At 34.3% G+C, this 18,224-nt stretch overlaps 1 protein-coding gene across 4 annotated transcripts; it reads left to right on the forward strand.

Annotated features, from left to right (window-relative positions):
- The first annotated feature begins 229 nt into the window (after positions 1-229).
- LOC128672247 (glucose transporter type 1-like) lies at positions 230-17,485 on the forward strand. 4 transcript variants are annotated; one of them, XM_053749267.1, is made up of 3 exons: positions 230-371; positions 727-889; positions 14,931-17,485. In XM_053749267.1, exons 2-3 carry the CDS (start codon positions 850-852, stop codon positions 16,325-16,327), a joined length of 1,437 nt encoding a protein of 478 aa, XP_053605242.1. In that variant the 5' UTR covers positions 230-371; positions 727-849; the 3' UTR covers positions 16,328-17,485. The 4 variants fall into 4 exon arrangements, with proteins under 4 accessions (XP_053605242.1, XP_053605244.1, XP_053605243.1 ...); XM_053749269.1 differs by lacking the exon at positions 727-889; XM_053749268.1 differs by lacking the exons at positions 230-371; positions 727-889 and adding an exon at positions 9,291-9,433.
- Positions 17,486-18,224: the final 739 nt, after the last annotated feature.

Raw genomic sequence — 18,224 nt, forward strand, 5'->3', positions numbered from 1 at the left:
TCAACCGACACACACCAAATCACACAATTCTACATCAAAGCTCTACATTATAAAGTGTTTTTGAAGGTGGATGTTATGTTAACTGTACTTCAGATTCGATTTTGATGGCTAACAAGGGCGAATGAAGAGGGAGCGGGCGCGGGCGGGTTGATTGAAATAGTGGATGAAAAGAAAAACTTACGTAGTTAGGTACTCTTTGGTGGATGATCTGATTGGGCGAGGTGCACAGAGTGCATTTTTATATAGGTGATTTGATTATATATTGGAGACGATTAATTCACAAACTCGTTCCTGAAAAGTAAAAGTATGTGGCTACTTATCACCATAAGTTAATAAACCGATGCTGTTCACCATCAGGCCGTACTAAATAGGTATGTTTACAAAATATTTTTATTACCTACTACATAAGCCTAAGTTTAATTTGTTTTCTGCTTTACACTAGGCAAGGAAAGCTTAAATAAGATATTCTTGCGAGCTTCCTGTATTAATTATAAAATTTGTAAATGTCCTACCTATTTCCTGTGGTTCGCTGAATTTATTAAATATTCCGGTCCAGCAATGCATTGTGACTACGCGTCTGGTGATTTCGATCCGGTATTATTATTGCCTTTTGCAATAAGTTGTTATTGTGATAGTGAAATTGATTATTACGGTTGGTGTTAATTATGTAGAATATACAAAAAATAGGTGCTGCACATTCATCAGTCGGCATTTTATTGTGTTTAGTGCGTGTGGTGTCTCTCAGCCTGGAAGGTGTTCCGGTGCTCCACAGCAAGGAGCAGGGTGTGCAGACCTTCTTTGCTTTTTGCTTTAAAGACTTCAGGAAGAGCCCCAGCCGGTGTGGCAAAAATGGATAATGATAATGCATTGGCGCCACTTCGTGAATGTGGTTTGTTTTGATATACTTTAGATTCATAATTACAAATATTATTTAGAGCCTCGTGCAATGTTTGCTGAAGGTTTTCTTCTTGGCACTGTATTAACAGGTGGTTTCTTATGTTTCTGCTTACCACTGCTTTTATACAATGACAAAAATAAAAATAAAAAAAACATAGCGAAATTGGAAGTTAGAGTGAAATAGTGTCAACTTTAAGGAATCTATGTTTGAATGAGTTGTAATAAATTTACTTAAATCAATGCTGTAAAAAGTTTCATAATTAAATGAATGTGAAATATAGAAAGTATATAATTTCCTTTCTATTGGATTTTTTTTTGTGACAGCACTGAGTTAATCTTCACTCTTAAGCCCCATTTTGGGCAATATAAAGTTTGAGGAAGACACAATTATGTATATTAAAATCAAACAGATTATAATGCACGGGAACTAGAGTTGTCTTGTCAATGATCTGTGCCTAATTAGAATTCCAAAGCTATGCTGATTGACCAGCATGTGGTCAACCAAAGTGCATACAAGTAACATTATACACTTAGTATTTGAGCTCCAAGTGAACACAAACTCATAGGTATTTGGTAAAAGATTTCGTGTGAGGTTTATATTTGTGGATTCTTATTATATATTGAACAAGTGTACTGCTTTGGTCCAGTAAAATAACTGATTGTGAGTTTAAGTTTTATCTATTCACATGCTTTTGCCATTAGATTCACCTGCATGAATAGACACCATTATGTTTCTCATACACTAAAAGGCATAATTTGTCCTTTTTAAAACCAAATTATGCCTTTTTTTACATTTGAAACTTGAGGTTCTGATTTTGAGGTGAAAATATAGCATATTCAACTCAAATTAAGCTTTTATTATTTTTTCAAAAAATATAAATAGGTATAATATAAAATGCCTACATAATTAGGCATTTTATCAAACTATACATGTTTTAGTTAGATAGTAGTCACTAGTTTATAGTAAACAACAGCATTCCCAAGGACGCCAGCCAGGCGGCCGGTTGTTAAACCATAGTCGATTTTATTTCACAAATACCGACCCGGGGCTGCACGACATCGCAGTCCTAAATGCAACCGGGAACACGCGAACATGAAAGAGAGAGATAAATGCAGTCCTAGTCCCTAAAAAGAAATTATTTAATGCCAGCTCCACCACTACACATGCCGACGCGAATGCGTGAATATATTAGTGTGTTTTTATTAACCGCAATGGAAAACCAGCAACCACCCGTATCCGTAAAAGTTTGGTAAACTGTTCAACGACAAGTGTGGAGCCGGCATAAGAATTACGACAATAGACGTAAGAACATTGCGTAAGGCAGCCGTTCAACAAAGACGGGATCACTGGTGGCATTGCAGGAATGTATTGGAATTTCCGCCCTCCATTGGATTTCTCATTATTTATTTATGAAGACTTCTCCTGAGTTGTGTTTAACGTTTCTTGAATTTAAATAAAAATGAAAGCGTTTTATGCCGGCTCCATAGGTACTATCGACAAACAGTTCGCAAAATTTTGCGCTTTCGATGTACATTGCTGGTTTTTCCATGTGGTAAGAAAAGCTCACACACAAGCTATACGCAATGCTCGCTCATTCGTTCGCGTCGGCATTAGTTTGAGGTCTCCGATAGTTTATTGTCACGAGTTGAATGCAATAAGACGTAAAAGCGTTGAGCGTTGGCGGTAGTAGATTAGACGGTGGGATAAAATCTTATAGCGCGTTAATTAAATGTATTTAATGAATATATTTAATGACAATAAAACCTTGTGTCGATTATTTTTTTTTTATAGTTCTTAAACGTACTTCACATTGATGCCTAGCATAGCTTCGGAATCGTATGAACTCTTCCATCCCGAGATATAGGTACTACGAGTATCTATGTAGGGCCAACAAATGACCTGAGATTAATTAAAAAAATAATTTGAGTTCAAACAACTCGGTATATCTCGTAGTAGTGCATAATTTATAGCTACAATAATGCGGTCAATCGATAGCTTTCGTAGCTGATATTAAGGTTCAATTTTCTCTTTATCAGCGCTGTTTTCTCCGGTCGTTCATCGCTGATCAGCTGACATGCCGCGGGGTCAGCAGTTTCAAATTGCTTTATTGTTCCCGTCACGTTGCAATTTATTAGCACATCCACGTGGCGTCTCTACAATTTTGTTCTTTTTTTTATACCAGCTATATGGTACGGCTTCGCATGGGGTCATTTATTGTACGTATAAACCATCAGAAATAAATTGTGTAACAGTGAAAACTGCATCAAACTTCGTTGCGTGGTTTAAAAGAGGAAAACTTAAAAACTTGAGATAAACGCGGATGTAGTGATATGTTTTGGGATAAATAATATAATCCCATAGCTGTAGCGTAGCTTCCGCAGGCCTTAAGTGTCGGAGCCCAGGGTCCGTTATCCTACTTTTTAGTCTCCACTTCACATAACTGTCGGGTCGGTAGATGTATGTTCTATGTGATGATATTTTAAGTGATGATATTTTAAGAAATTATGTTTCCCTCTTCGAGATTTTAATGCATTGATATGGCAAGTGGAACGATTGAGAAAAGCGTAGCGTCTTATTCAAACGTCATTTGATTATGAATAGGGGATGGTTGCTATTAAGCAGTAGACCGTATAAAATAATCATATATAAGACAGTTTGTCGGCATATTTATATGCCATATATCAAAGATGTAATTTCGTCTTAACATGAAGTGCGTCACAGTCTGCGGGAATTCTTAGGGCGCCTTCCCACTATTTTATAATAACTTGCTCGATAAGACGTTTTGTTTTCTTTTATAGTAATACCAATAGTTCTAATTATCATCTTCTCTCGTCTTGAATATATCGGTATCTGATTTTCTGATTGGTTTTCACCAATAGGTGGTGTGGTTCCTGAGGAAGGGTTAGGTGTATGATGTTTTTACCCGAGCGCAGCCGGGACGGGCGGCTAAGGCCCGTTGATAAAATTGTTTTTATTCGTAAAACAATTAACTTTAGCAATTTATTAACATAAAGCTGTAATGTTGTTAATTTTTGAGGCCTATCGGAAATCATCAATGAGGTCGGTGCATTGGATTTCTTCTTCAATACGAACTGTATAATACAGATGTCTTGAAAATAAACTAGTTAATATAAACATCACATGCTGTATGTCCAGTATATCTACGCCCTGTCAATTGTGGATCACTTTTCACTGGCGCCGGCTAATGTTTGCTTATCATCTCCTGACTGCATCGACTTTGAGTGTCCTACGTTTTTTGTGCGTGAACCATTTTTATGATTAATTTGTGATTAACTACAGTTCTGTCCCGCTTTGTTGGATTTGCAGTCAGACACCGATTTTTTACACAAAGTAAATCATTAATGCGTAGTAGATCAACTCAAATCCTTAATATATCAGTAATGAGTAGCTTGATCTTGTCTCTAGATAAATGTATATGTAATTACCTATGTTAATTGCCGTCCCAGATGCACTATCATTGTGTGTAACGTCCACCGCCGATCATGTGGTTACCGGTCACTATTGTTTTATCAGTTTTCCTCAAGTCATCTAGTTGGGATAATTAAGTTAGCCGACTTGAGAAAATATAGGTTATCAATTCGTGTCCGTTTCGAATATGACTAGCAAAGCAGCTATGGTTCAAATTATTTTAAATTATTATTTTAAATTATTTATATATATATATAATATTATTTTAAATTAATTTGAACCATAGCATCTGCTCTGCTGGTCATATTCGAAACGGACTTGAGTTTCTAAGATTTTTTTTTGTATTACGAGGATGCAATAAACAATTTTGTATTTGTGGTTTTGTATGCATAAGTACATATTATTATGTGAGTACTGCGAACACATGTCTTTACCGGAAAACCCCGAAGGTGACTGTTACTTTAGGGTTGAAAAATTGATTTTCTTCATGATGCATACATAAATGTGCAGTTTTAGTCGTTTGGCACGTTTTTATTAAATGGGGATTGTGACGTCGGTAAGGGAACAATAAAGTTTACAACTGATAAGGCTACCATTAGATAATAAAAATATGTCGGTATTGTTTGAGAATAATATGTATAATGTAGCTAGACCTGGTTAAAATGAGTAGATAATAATAATGTACTTTTATTGACACAATATCCCAGCTAATTTAATAATGCGAAAATAATTTTGCTTGTTACCTCTTCACGCTTTGTCCAATCTTTTTGAAGTTTAGCATACATATAGTGTGAAGTACGGGGAAGGATATAGGATACGTTTCGTCCCGGAAAAATAACTGCTTCCGTGGGCAAAACACGCGGGCGAAACCGCGGGCAAAAGCCTATATTTCAATACTTTAAATTATTTACTGTAAACCAACCGTCCATGGGGCTATCTCGGTAACCCAGTATCAATACTGATATAATAATAGATATTTTGAAAGCCAGAAAATGTTGCGTTTTTCCAAGCTTAGCGATCCTTTCTAATATGAAAGTTTGAGCGTAATGTGTCATATTTTCTATTTATTTATTTATCATTAATTCGCACAAAATACGGCACAGAAAGATGTTAAAATTAAATAGTATCACATTTTTTAATTGTTAATTTCCAAGATTACATTATGTCAACAATAATTCATTTTATAATTTAATTTCAAATAAACACAATTTAATTTAGTCATTAGTTAGTCAAATACAAGTAGCACATTTAAAACATTAGTTGTCATATTTAAAATTTACTGTTTAAAAATTCCTGAATATTATAGAAACATTTGTCTACAAGCAAATCAAACAGTTTATTTTTAAAAGGTCCAAGATTTAGCTCCTTCATTGTATGGGGTAGTTTGTTGTATAACTGTATGCAGTTCCAGTTGCAGTTTTTGTGAAAATATTTTGTACGTATGTTGATTCTGACGAAAACATCCAAACAAGGCTGTATAAGGCTATATATAGGCTATAGCATACCAGCAATTGCCATCAGCGCCATTCGAAAAAAATGGCACTCACTGTTCCAACTATCTCCGCGCAAAATAATCACATTGATTCACTTGTTCAGTTTTGCCGTGGAAGAAGGACATATAAATCAAACACACTTTCACATTTACACGAGTAGTAGGTATTACTATGGGATAGGATAGAGTAAGATAATAGTGATTTTGGCAACTGGATTATATAAGAAGGCACTTGAACTATTCTAATCAACTCTATTATGTCTACCCGCCTATTTCACTGAAGTATTTTCCTTGGGCAATCATATAATTTTTCTCCACATGTGGAACGTGATGTATGAGATCGAAGAGTTGCCCGGCCCAGCGTCGCTCGGGTAAATCCATAATAAAAGTTTCACAGTAATCACCTAATCAGATTTAATTCAAAATAATTGAAGTTCAGGATTCGAACTATCAACAGTAACAACGTAAATTCAATGGTGTTTACCGCTGAGCTGTCTTCTCAAATCTTTAGTTGACGAAATTTTGAATTCGTTATTTCTTTTCACCCTCATTTAACTACCCTAAAGGTAATTTTAAGAAATCCTGAAACACGAGTTTCATTATTTTTGTTGCTTAGCATTTATCCCAAGTTTCAAGTAGATCAGTAAAGATTTTCGTTATTTTTCATACAAACTTTACCTCCAATTTTTACCCCTTTAGGGGTAGAATTTTGAAAATTCCTTTCTTATCTGAGTAGTACGTAATAACCTAAAGCTACTGCCAAAATTTCGCGTTTATAGCTTCTATGTTTTAGGCTGGGCATTGATTAGTAAAAAACGCTTGTTCTTTTATATATATATATATATAGATTACGTTTATATATAAAAGCTTGATGGGAAGCAGAGATGATGACTAAAAGATGACACGCAGACTCAAATAATGCCAATTCACTCTTGCCCTGAAGATTTCTAAATTGTAGGATATATTTATTATGAATTAATTGTTAATTCATTACATATGAATTAACCTAATTTAATTGTTCATAGAGAAAAATAGAGATAGGCGTGATAATGGGAAATATCTACTTATCCATTTTGTTAATAGCTTCCGCAGTTATTCTTATTTACTAGAGTTTATATGTGATGTGTTAGTGTACTGTACAGTCGACCGCATATTAAGATACCCTGCTCGGATCTCCGTGCAGCGGTAATAGGGTTTGTAATAGTATGGCGAATTTGCAACGAATTTGGGTAGGTTGATGTGCTGTTGACTGTACATTTAGATAAAAAATCTATTGCATGGGCATTACATTTAGGCGTAATATGAGCGGAAATCACGCAAGGTTGAGACTGACATATATTTTTTGTATTTTTTGCGTCAATCATATGAACATTATCAACAAAATGTTTATCAAGTAAACAAAATATTCTTGCATTCTGCGCAATGCGCACTGATAAAATATCTATATTTAAATACAAATACTACTTACTTACTTATATTTTGCACATATGCCCAAAATTGATGTACTTAATATTTCACGGTATAAGTGCGTGGGTTAATAAATTCACAGGTAGAACTAGTTTTACCTCCTATCTTATTGTGTTAGTGTATAAATAAGCTTTTTTTTCTGTATAAGTAGATTTCCCCTTCCAGCAAATAAACATTCAAAATTTCATGCAAATAAACAAGTCTAAATATAGAAATTGATTTTTTCCGAATTATTTAATACTAGCTGCGCCCCGGGGCTTCGCTCCCGTGGGAATTTCGGGATAAAACCCTATGTATTATTCCAGGTTATTTTCTACCCGTGTACCAAATTTCATAACAATCGGCCCAGTAGATAATGCGTGAAGAGGTAACAAACAAACTTACTTTCGCATTTATTAGTTGGGATTCTTGTTGATATAATTGGTATATTGTATATTTTTTTATTCAAGTCTTCGTTTAAAACGTCCTCCGGCTATGCAAATGCATTCATACAAATACCGGTTTTCGTTTATATATACTAACAAAGATAAAGCGGATTTTATACAGTTTAGTATCCATAAGCAAGCAGAGACATATTTTTTCTTTAATTCAATTACTTTGCAATTAAGTTAATGTTGATAAGCAACACTGGATAATCGAATAACTTGAGATTTTATCCCTCTGGTATTTTTTCCAATGAACTGAACTTCAAATATTAAATAAAATTTCAAACAGTGCGAAGGTTAACTGAACTACGATATATTTCCAAAATCAGAGAAATATTCTAACAATTCAATTGATTATAAAAACAAAATTAGCGGGAAATTATATTCTTTTTTTTACCATTTACATTTTTAAACTGTATTTTTATTTTTAACTTCTTTGCGGCCAGTATATTTTAGTAACTCAGTAGACTTAGTATTTCTATTATTATTCATAGCTAAATAAACTAAACACTTATACAAACACAATCCTTTTAATTATGCACTGTGATTGAGAATCCATCACGAATCATAAAAGGTGCGAATGCTCTCAATAAAGGAGAGGCGATCGTGGAGTTATGGGCACATAAAGTTCGGATTCCACTCGAAGTTCCGCACGGAGTTTTCTCCTTTTAGTATTATTGATGACTAGCTTTTGCCTGTGGCTTCGCCCGCGTGATTGGCGTGTAAGAAACTCTCTGATAAAAAATTCAATTTCGTCTCCGTTTTGAGTTTTGATATCTCAATAAATCAGTCAATGTGCAAATAATACCCAATATTAATAAATAATGTGCAATATAATGAACCCGAAAACATTTTTAGCTTCTGTTAGAAATAAAAATTTAAACCGATCTATTATTTTTATAATATTTTAAGAGTATTGTCCGAATTGTCACGTACGCAATTTTCATGTTATTTTTAAATCTTTTTGGCAAATGTCCATTTGCACGGAAACTTATTTTATTTTAGGTTAATGTATGCTAAATATGTGACAAATTTTAATGTTATAAAAACAATAATTTAATTGAAACCAGCTGTTTCCAGAATGCAAACCACGAAACATACAAACGTCCACATGCTATGTGTTCTCATATCGTGCAAAAAAAATGACAGACGACGTCCTACGTGTTTAATGTTTCAAAGTACCCCTCCCCCCAGAGCGTCTTGATAGCAACTTTTTTTTCCGTACACAGAAAAATTTAATTTACCAATCTAACTGACATAATATAGTTAGTTACCATAGACCACATGCTTCTGGTGATGGATGATATCGTGAGCAAACCTGCTAACTGGAACCTAGCTTGTTTAGTTCACTAGACGTATGCGGCTTGCCATTAGATGGCCGTACGTAAAAGTTATGTCAAATGACTTTAGGCGACTTGAGTAAAATCTGATCCCAGTGTTATCAAATAACACACTCGATAAGAAATAATTATATTCTAAATTATCTTTGTCTGCCAGAGTCATTTTATACAAGCTATAGCACATTTTTCACATAATTATCATATACCTGTGAAAAATATATTTCCGACGTAAATCGTTGTGTACACAGCCTTAGTCGAGTAGTAGAGTAGACAACCTTCCGTCAGTATGTTACGGTCGGCCGCTTCCGACGGTCGCCACGTCGCCAGTTATCGCTGTGTTCCTGTGTTGAGTTCAAAGTGATCGTAAAACTTCAATTTCTAAGTGAGTACCTTTTCCTTCTACACCTCTCAGAAATATCTCAATATACCATCAACAATAACAACCGATCTTGCGAATGCTTGTATTAAGTTTTTATGGTTTCATAGAAGCCTGAACCAGTTTTGCCAGCATTTTAATAAGTATTGCAAAGTATGCTAGAAATTTCTGTACGGCTCGCAAATTAATCGTAGTTGCGCGTCCCCGTGGTGGAAAACAAAAAGACACCTAGTGCCGAAAAATGGTTATCCGCTACGGCGAACCATATGGTTATTTAGCAATTAAAAAAGATTGAATTAAGTCTTTATATTTATATATTACTACACTGGCTCAGTGGTCTGCAAAAAGATATAGGTTTCGTAATCATCCACTTATCATAAGACCTAGTCGTTTGGTGTGTTTTGTCCCTCAGTTCTCTTTCAAAACATGTAAGAGTACAAAAATGTATGGTATTTATTTAAAACATTGTTGATATAACATTAAAAACTTGTCGCAATGTTTATATAAACATTGACACACGATGTGGCTTATCATCCATGCTTTCACTGACGATACTTACGTTACTAAATTACATCAATCTGAAACTTTGGGCAATTTTCTTTTTGTTTGTAACCCTTGAAACTTGTAGTCATTACTATCAACACATTAATTAACTCGTGACTCTCGTTGCCTCGTAGAGGTTCTTTCATGCTTTATCATCATCACCCTTTATTTATATCCATTTATGGATGTGGGCTTCCTTCAATTGACTCCAAAGTTTTCGGGCTTTCCATTCCAGTCTGGGCTCGCATCAGTGATATTAATTGGCTATTTGCCTAATCCTATCTTCCATCTGAACCTTAAAATTTTGAAAATCCGGTCGCGGTTTTGGGACCGACCGCCTGACGTCAACCTTCGTTGCGGATAATAAAACTGGATATTCACAGGTTCCTTTTTTACAACTGTTGTCTCTTACCTGTCAAGGCTTCTTATTCCTTCGTCACCTCGTGCCACATCCACGAGAGAATATTAAGTGACCGTTCCAAGGCGGGAATCACGAGCTCTATTTATTTATATTTGCCTAATTTCATGTCTATTTGGTGGAATTATTTGGGTTCGATTCTCATCAATCTTCGCCATATTGTTAATCACTGACATCCAGATTGTATGTTATTTTCTTACGTTTGATAAATCGGTAAGCGTGTGAACAGACAGACGTTTGATTTTAAATGTATAGGAAGCAGATGTGTTTATCTGTGGGAACTTCGGAAAATGTAACTTGTCCATAATTGAATTTATTTGTTACTAGTGTCCCGTCCCGGCTTAGCTCGGCTATAACCATGATAAATTTACACTTAATACTTCCTTAGGAATCACATGATTGATTGAAGAAAAGCGTACAAATACCGGTCCGATAGTTTTTGAGTTTATCGAGGTCATACAGACAGACAGTCGTTACGGGGGATTTATTTTTATAATATGTAAAAATGGAAGTATGAAAAACATCACATACAACATACTCACGCAGGCAATATACATTTTTTTGCAGAAATAAAATTTGTAACTAGGTACACAATTTTATCAAAAACAAAACCTTTTAAAACAATAAGCGTAAAATTTTTACTACTCTACTCTAGTGCACGTTCGTATCACAATAATTTCAAGGTGTATTTGTCTCTGAATTCACAAAATGAGGACATGCAATATTGAATTGTTTTCAGTATTGCACTATTCATAAATTGATGAATAATCGACATAATCGTAATCTTTATAATTTTAATAACATTGCTTTTGTCAATGTTCTGGAGTGATTTTTATGTTTGATTATCGTGAGCTCCTTTTTAGCCTTTTACAACATGCAAATGTTTTATTTTCTCCTTTATTTAAACCACAGAGAATATGTTCTTATTATATGAGTTTTACAAATTAGCTATTTATATTACGTTATTCTTAAAAAGGTGCATAGAATACAACTTTTTTTTAGCTAAAGTATGTTTAGTCGCTATTGTATAATATACTAACTATGCTTTACTTAACTTTTTTTTACTAAAGTTAGTTAAATCGCAATGGAGAGGGAAAAGCAATAATCATTTACAAAGTACTGATTTAGTATCGGATAATTTACTATATATCCTTCATTGCGATACGAATTCGAATAACGATAGTGAAAGTGGACAAATAATAGAGTGGAACGGCTCGGGCGTCGTGAACGCTTCGAATTCCGATCTTGATGCGTTGTCACCGCACGAATATACATACACACATAGCACAGGAGACATAGTCATTAATAGTAAAAGTAAAAAGGGAGCCAAAATACAATTAAAATAATAATTGAAGATCAAATTTTCATAATGATCAATTCAGCTTTCAATCAGGCTTTAATATATTGCTTTCATTTACCGTATGTTTCATCTTGTTATAGATGTATGCTTTCGCTGAGTAACTTACTCTGCTCTGTCTAGTGAAAATAAAATTATAACCGTGTTATATAAATAACCCCTGATCGTGACTTAAAACCTTAAGTGCAATTAAAATAGATATTGCTTGTTCTCGCCAGTTTTTCTGCCATGTTGCAATTGTTTCTTGAATGCCGGGCCGACAGATATTAGAAAACTTTTTGACCTTTATTTGTATCTAGTATATTACCAGTATTCAGGACGTAGCAATAAGGCAATAAGGCTGTTCTAATTGTTTCTATATTTAAATCGTAACTAATATTATAATGTAAGTTACTTCTTCACGCTCTATCTACTCAACCAATCTTCTTGAAGTTTTGCATACATATAGTTTGAAGTACGGAGAAGGACAGGAAGCTAGTTGTAAATATTTTTAAATACGCATATTTAACTTGCAAGATTTGACTTACTTAACAAATTAAACAAAATTAAACTTGTAAATAAAAGTAACTCTTTGAAAATCAATTGAGTGTATCTTATGTTATTATGCATAGTTTCCTCCTAACATATATCATGTGCTATAAAAGCTGAAGGTCTTATATTACGTGTTTACATTTTTTAAACAATATGTGCATTATGCGCTTGATGAAATAATACAAGGAACAAGTCATACTTGAGATGAACTGTACAATGAAATTTAACAATTTGCATATGAAAGTGGTTTACGGGTTGATGTTTCCACAAGGCCAGGCCGCTGTATTAGACATTAAAGTGGCTGATGATGAATTAAGTTTTTTATATATTTATTCGGAAGAATTTATAAATATAATGGCCTAATAGACAAATATTTTGCGATAATAATTTTGGAAACATATATAAAAATGTCTTCAAAGATATAAAAAGATTAAATAAAATCACATACGCACCATACTGATTCGTTCACAAATAAGGCTGTTTATTGACTGCTACCTTAAGATGACTATGAAATAAATAAAAGTTTTTACAAAATGTATGTTATTTACGAGTGTAGTCAGTCACTCGTAAATAACATACATTTTGTAAAAACTTTTTTTAAATAGACTTTTCTACTTAAATTACCATTGTAAAATAATCTTTGTTGGTGTGGCAGTCAATTATAATTTTACTCCATCATTTTAAATACTTTTTTTCTTATGCTGATGACAGAGCAGTCGAGGTTTGGCATGTTGTATGGAGACGCGTAGCTCTGTACCAGCTCTCCATCCGTTTCAGATTATTCAATCATAAAGTTCGTAATTTATTTTGACTATTACATAAGGAGTTTGAAATTTATTACGATTTATCGCGAGAGGCTGTACAAGTCAATGTGGTAATTATATTCTATTTCTGCGCATTATTTCTAATTTATTTCAGTTTTATTAGGAAATGTTATGAATTGTCACGTTTTTGCTGTTATAGGAATAATAGGCGCACGGGTAATTGCGAGATATTTTGTAAAATATGTAATATAAATGACCTAGAATTAGTAACTGACAATGTAAATGCTGGGCACCAGGTTATGGCGTGGCTATTGCTGAGATACTAATAAATAGTAGTTTTAATGTACCTAAATTAAATGCCAACATCATGTCAGCTACAAAAGATTAGGTTTTACTTACCTTAAAAGTGGTTAAACAACACATACATTCTTTTCGATGACTTTCATGAGGAATTACCCTATTTCTCTAATAACAAAATTACCCTAGTCTGTCCTACCTCCTGTTTCGCCACCTACCAACTCTACATTTTACTTCCACTAGGGGATAAAGCTGTCGGACTGTCCATGTTCACAGCGTCTTTAACCTTTATGGGGCAGACTAGTGAAACTCGAACTGCATGTTAAGATAGATCCTACGACACTTCGTTGTCTAATAGTATCACAAAATTTAAAGAATTCCGATAGATCGTTGACTACTTTTCTGTTTATCTCCTTTATCTACTGTCTTGTGATAAACTTCTGATAAAATATTTATTATAACTCTTCTTAATATTGTTCAATATTTGAATTGTTGCATACGTCTTTGGGACTTGCGTAAGTATTGTTTGTTTTTATAAGTCATTCGGGCAAGCCGAAACACTTGACTGTCTGACTCACTCTCTTTTTTGCCATGATGACCTAAATTAATGATCTTTTCGTTATATTGATTTGATTCTGAGTTTGTAACAGAGTTGTTTGTCCTTTTCCGGACTTATTATCAATTTGTAATAAGTATTCTTACTCTGACAAATAAAAATCATTACGAATGTTATATACATACATAATATGCCACTTAATTGAGTGGTATAGAGTATTTTCTTTACAATTTCGCTACCTGAGCGTCGTTGGTTGCTTCGCTATTTGAATTTTTACAAGTTGTTAATTAGACAAAATGTCTTCAAAATTTGATTCAATACTTATGTTCTAGGTCTAGACATGTATATTGTTAGGTCTAGACATGGACTGGACATCAATAGAGTTAAAAACGTCTTTGTTTGAAATTAATGTTGAATGACGGGCGTTAAAATAAAAATGGTACCTACCTACCTTCGTGCAGGAAATCATTAACATAATTTTCTTATCTTTTCATTAGTTATGGTTATTATTCGTCACCGCAGTTAATTTTACCTTTACGCACATGATGTATGTATGCATTACCAGTAATCTAATTTCTCATTTACGTTCGTACTTTGATCAACAGTATTATCACTAGATACTTGTATTAGTAGTTGCTGAGTGGTAACTCCTTTTACACGTCAATATACCAAAGCATAGCTGTACCATCAATAGGTAATTTAGTTTTATATCTCCATAAACAGTCTACTCACACACACACACGTTTCATTTGTTAAAGCATTCAAATGTATCAATATCTTAAGTAAAATGTACCTACTAATGATGTAGAACTTGCTTTAATATTTTTATATACATATATATATATTTTATCGACAGAAAAATTTCTTTAACAATCCCAAAGTTACGAAGAATTCTAGTGTGGATAATTTTACGATTGGATTTTGTTACACCATTTTCTTATCTCTTTCAAGTACCCACATTGACAATGATGGTTATAACAGCTACAAATCTTATCTCCAATTGATAAGTTACTTATTTCTACCATTTTTAATTTCAGAGGGAAGTCATCGCAGCAAGATGGCGGGAACTACCGGTGCGCTGCTGTACGCGGTGAGTGCCGCCGTCCTCGGTATGCTGCAGTTCGGCTTCAACACCGGTGTCATCAACTCCCCGAGAACCTTCATTGAAAACTTCATCAGAGAACAGTATGAAGCCTCGCCAAGTCTTATCTTCAGCATCATTGTCAGTATATTCGCTGTTGGCGGCATGATCGGTTGTCCGCTCGCCAGCTGGCTATCTGAAAAACAAGGCCGCAAAGGAGCCCTCTTTATCAACGCGTTCATAGGCGTTGTTGGCGCGGTACTGATGGGCTTCAGCAAAGTATCTTCCTCCGTCGAAATGCTTATCATAGGCAGGTTCATCATCGGGGTCAATTGTGGATTCGCGACAACTGTTTCGCCAACATATGTCTCGGAAGTAGCACCCCTGAGGCTTCGAGGTGCTTTTGGTACTGTAAATCAGTTGGCTGTTGCGTTTGGCATGGTCGGTGCGCAGATTTTGGGTATCGACGTCATACTTGGTAGCGATGAAGGTTGGCCGTGGTTGCTCGGGTTGGCGATCATACCATCAGCGCTGCAATGCTTCATGTTGCCATTCGCACCTGAATCTCCCAGATATTTACTGCTTTCTGTACATGATGAAGAAAAAGCCAGGATAGCATTGACAAAGATAAGAGGTACCGAACAAATCAATGACGAAATAAACGATATGCATGTAGAAGATCAGGCGGCGAGACAAGAAGCACAGTTCTCTATTCCGGATTTGTTCAGTATCAAGGCTCTACGCACTCCTTTAATCATCGGTATTGTGATGCATCTTTCGCAGCAGCTGGGAGGTATCAATGCCGTTTTGTATTATTCAACGACTATTTTCATAAGAGCAGGTCTTAATGATGAAGACGCTCGTTTGGCATCTATAGGCGTAGGTAGTATTCTATTTGTAATGGCATTGGTGTCGATTCCTCTGATCGATCGCTTGGGTAGACGGACCCTGCAGCTGTGTGGTCTTGGTGGTATGACGGTGTTCTCGGTTCTGATGACTGCTGCTTTCTTTTCCTACGAGAATAATACAACGATGAGTATTTTCGCTGTTATATTCACATTCTTGTATGTGGCGTTCTTCGGTGTGGGTCCGAGCTCGATACCTTGGATGATTCTGTCGGAGTTGTTCGGGCAGGGCGCCCGGAGCGCGGCGGTCAGCGTAGGCGCGCTAGTCAACTGGTTCGCCAACTTTATCGTAGGGTTGACATTCATACCTATGTCCGAACAGTTAGGCAATTACGTGTTCTTGCCTTACACTGTCCTACTGATCTTGTTCTTTGCGTTCACGTACTTCAAACTACCAGAAACAAAGAACAGGACGATTGAGGAAGTGACAGCTCTCTTTAGAAAATAACCTCGTCTCGACCCTATAGACTTAAGCCACATTCCTTAGATTTAAGCGCATAGGTAATAAGTCTACACAATGAATTGTGATAAATACTTTTTATTCATCAGGATTATTTAAATTTAGCACTTAGCATACTGGCCAGAAGGGTTAAAATCTTGTAAACTTTAAATAATGTTCATAATAAATACTCTGGCTGTGTAGGATTCGCATAAAATTAGAAGACTGAACACCTCACTTATAATGTTATACATAACTACTTGATATTTCTAATTGAAGTACTTACTATATATAACATTTTAAAATATTCAAATCGAATTATATATAATAATTAAACTTTTTAAGCATGTTAGAATTTATTGACATTTACACAATATTATGTTTTAAGTAGTTAATTACTTATGCGTAAACATTTAATCCTAACTAATATTATAAATGCAAAATTAAGTTTATTTGTTTGTTAGGTACCTCTTCACGTTTTATCTTAAAAACCAATCTTCTTGAAATTTCGCAAACATATAGTTTGAAGTATGGAGAAGGTCATAGGGTACCAATCCCGTAAAAAATATTGATTCCGTGGGAAATTCACGCCTTCGAAGCCGCAGGCAAAAGCTAGTTGTAGATATTTGGGGCCCCAAATAGAATTTGCGATATCCATGGCATTCTGGGCTAGATATCTTCCTCAAACAATATTTCTATACATTTTGAAACATTCTGCAGTAATAAGTTGAAATTTCATAGGTTGATGGTGTTTATAATTGTTCAGTTTAGTTATTTTTCCATTTATTATTACGTTCAATTTATTAACTTGATTATGAACAGACACACGAGAGATATCAAATCAGGCCTTTTTGTGTAGGTAGGTAAATTAATAACACGGCAAAAGAAATACCTAAGGCAACTAACTAAGTGCTGTAACTATAGGTAACTGTGTAAAATTATGGTTTCTTATCGCGTCTTATAAAATATGGTCTATCTTTGTAAATTGTCTGTGCACTACCTTCTTAGGATTCTTAATACGGTGACCTTAATATTATTAAATTCACTGAAACTCACCGTCATGGCTCCTAAAGCTGAGTGGTGCCCTTTTGTAGCATGTTAAATTAAATTACGTTATTTTCTGTAAATGTATATTTTTGTACTACGAATACATTTATTTGTATTTATGATTTTACTGTTGGATTATTTCTTCATAAAGAGATACCACTATCAATCGAAGTTTTGTTAACCCTTAGTGCCTTAAAGATCTTTTAATATTGAGATAGCTGTATTGACACAGAAATATTTTTATGGGTTCCGAAAATCCGTTGTTTTCCAGTTTATTGCGATTTATAAGTTATTTTTAATTTATTCATTTTTATATATATTTACTTTCTGCGTGATATTAATTTAAAATGATATTGCTGTTTTTTAAAGTTAATCAAATATAAATATTGTAAATAATATTTTCTTAGATATAATTTTGTTGATATAATAATTGGATTTTATTTTGTTGTGGAAGTAAAACTGTTGTTGTTTTGTTAAATTAGGTCCAAACTTGTAATGCCACCGTCCCAAAAGTATTTTATAGTGCCAATAACCAATAATTATGTAAATAGTAATAAGCGCGATCTTGTTTGAAATTCATTCTGTATAAGTACACATTATTTACATTTTATAATCAATTATATTTTCTATTTAATACTCGCACTTCTTATAAAATTATGATATTTTACTAGTAATATATATAAAATTACTATACTTACTGGTCCTTGTATTAAAGGAATGTAAATAATTAAGCCTAAAAAAAAATAAAGTACTATTTATAGAAGAGTAAACATATAATACTGGTTGAGATGGTCACTCATGAGTCCACGCGACGTAAGAAGTGTGCAACTAATATTGCATTTTAGGCTTACCCCGTTAC

The sequence above is a fragment of the Plodia interpunctella genome, chromosome 9 (assembly GCF_027563975.2).
Source record: "Plodia interpunctella isolate USDA-ARS_2022_Savannah chromosome 9, ilPloInte3.2, whole genome shotgun sequence".
In the NCBI taxonomy this organism is placed as follows: domain Eukaryota; kingdom Metazoa; phylum Arthropoda; class Insecta; order Lepidoptera; family Pyralidae; genus Plodia; species Plodia interpunctella.